Source organism: Penaeus vannamei, chromosome 27 (genome assembly GCF_042767895.1).
Source record: "Penaeus vannamei isolate JL-2024 chromosome 27, ASM4276789v1, whole genome shotgun sequence".
Taxonomy (NCBI): domain Eukaryota; kingdom Metazoa; phylum Arthropoda; class Malacostraca; order Decapoda; family Penaeidae; genus Penaeus; species Penaeus vannamei.
The window spans coordinates 8,313,821-8,316,320 of NC_091575.1; the positions used below are offsets into that span (position 1 = coordinate 8,313,821).

General features: G+C 34.1%; 1 protein-coding gene across 5 annotated transcripts in view; it reads right to left on the reverse strand.

The window, feature by feature from the left end:
* Rrp42 (exosome complex component Rrp42) overlaps positions 1–2,500 on the reverse strand; it is a 20,215-nt gene that overhangs the window by 3,604 nt on the left and 14,111 nt on the right. For 2 of the 5 annotated variants that reach the window (XM_027373932.2, XM_070140793.1), the window contains one exon: positions 2,109–2,289. The exons of 1 other annotated variant lie outside the window; for it this stretch is intronic. In XM_027373932.2, coding sequence (XP_027229733.1) covers positions 2,173–2,289 — 117 coding nt within the window. In that variant the 3' untranslated portion in view covers positions 2,109–2,172. Of the gene's footprint in view, positions 812–2,108; positions 2,290–2,500 lie in introns of those variants that run through there. 2 more of the 5 variants (XM_027373931.2, XM_027373930.2) reach the window with 2 other exon arrangements.

The following is a 2,500-nucleotide window of genomic DNA, read 5'->3' on the forward strand; positions in this document are numbered from 1 at the left end:
CAGAGTGCTATTATTTCCAGCTGGGTTATGCTTCATCACATTACGAATCAATGTCCTGACCAATGAATGAGTCTCTTGTACCCTGAAGACTATAGCCAAGGCATCCCTTATTTATCCCTGTTCTTCCATAACTTTAAAAACCATCACCACCAACAGCAAACAACAAACAACAACCACACTAGTAACTATTATCACTAGGTTTAAAACTTTACATAGTCTCAGCCAAATTCAAACTACTAATGGTACCCTGTCTTGGGTGCCTTACGGCCTCCATGCCTTCTATGCTCTAGCAAAGGCCAACATTGGACCACAGATTTTTATCTTAGTTAAGATGGCTTGCCAGGGAAGTATACAAGTTCTATTTGGCTAGAAAATTTATGGTGCCTGTTAAATAGGCTTTGCTGAAGGTATCTGAATAACTAAACATGGTAATTCTGAATAAAATGTCTATTTTCATATCCAATATTAGCAAATAGATATAACGATATAAATACAAATCACAGATCACAATAAGTAAACACACCAATATTCTCGTCTACGTTAATATACCAATATTTTCATCTTCGTTAATATATCGTTAAACTAGTTGCATAGCGACAAAACATACACACCGGTGCATCCCCAATGTTTAAGAACTCCTAAATCAGACATGAATAAGATCCAGGTCAAAAACGTAGATAACAATTGCCAAGTCTGCCTTTTCTTCTTTCTTTCATAGGGTTTAGAATCCTCTGCCAAGCCAAAGATTCTATACGACTACGCAACCTACGGCCACGTGTTACGAAATGGGAAAACGCGAAGTAAACAAGAATTTGTGTTTACAAATTACCGTAGGACGAATTTTTTTTTAGATTTGTTTGAAGTATTAATTTGTCTTTGTATTGTTTTGGCTATTTGATAACAGTCACTAGAATGCATTTATCGATGATTTAAATAATTGCAACATCTATATGGCGTTCAACAATTATTTATCATAATAAAGTAGTCTGTGCTAAAATACTTCATTTTCTGTGATTTACGATCAAAAGAAAATGAATGTATGTTGAACTTTTTAAAAACAATCAATGTAAGTATAAATGCTTTTCAAGTTTCAAGAAGTTACCAAACATTTTGGAACAACAGAAGAAAAAAAACTTTTGTAACCAGTTATACCCCTATGGTTTCTAAACCATAATAATTAGATGTAAAGCACTAGCATGCCCCGACTTTTAGCATAAATTCTTCTTTATCATCTTGTCTAAAATCTTGTATATAAAGTGATATATTTTTAGATGAAGCTTCACTCTTTATCTGGATCATGTTTACTTGTATATAACTGGTAATATAATCTTTCAGGGGTTTCCATTTTTTTTTTTCAGTTCTTTGCATGTTGGTTCAATCATATAAGGATCAAAGTTATTCAGTTAATGCTGTATTTTGTGTTAAATCCAACTAGAGGTGTTTACTAGTAATTTTGGTGAACTACACAATAATCCTAATTCAGAATTTCACACTGAATTTTCGTACAAGTATGCACATCCACACTGCTTTCAGTACATTTTTGCATAAATAACATTTGCAACTAATGAATGAAATTTAAAAGATGCAAGTGAAAATGTAAACTTAGTTCATCTGTTTTTGTTTCAAAGCATGTTCAGAATAAGCCTTTGGATCTGGGTGATCTGGATGTCTCCTCATGAAAAAAATTTGCTGAGGGGCAGGAAAAGGGAACAATTTGTCGTGGAAAAAATAGGATAAAAACAGGTCATGGCAATGTCTTGCCACAAGAAATTGTTGCCGAGTAATGAGTCATGAGTCTATAAAGCATTTAGAGGGAGACTGACAATGGACCTTCAAAAAAGAATTTGTTTAACAGCTCCTGCAGGATTTCCTGCTGTCCACAAGGGTGGCGTGTTAAATCCATTAGCTATACCTGTGTGAGGGCTACCTTTTCTTACCCACTGTGGCAGTGTAGAGTGTATTACAAATAAATAAATAAAATATATTAAAAATAACACAAATATCACTTGTTGTTACTGTTATTGTACAGAGTGTAAACTACCTGGAGAGATAATATAGAATCTGCTCAACAAAGAGTATTATCTGGATACAGCATATCAAATACAGACCTTGAAAACAGAAAAGCAGTAAAGGGCCAATAGCACTGCAATGAGGAGGCATGGAGTCTTGTAACTATATATGACCTTTCACATGTGCCAGGCCTACAGGTTGCACACCTGGGAGAATCACCACTTTACGAAGCCTAATGCCGGGAATTTGGTCCATATGCCTGCCACAAAACTCTTGCATCTAATGGATGAATGTGATGAAATGTAAACTTGTGATAATATGCCTTATAAGATACAATGCAATACACCTTCATGTGATATTAATAATAATAATTAATAAAAATTTATTTTAGATATCTAAACTTTTCAAAAAAATTCAAGAAATGAGGTAAATATTGAAGTTAGGTTGACTTATTAAACTCCTTGGTGCTTGCATACCTCTGGTGACTATG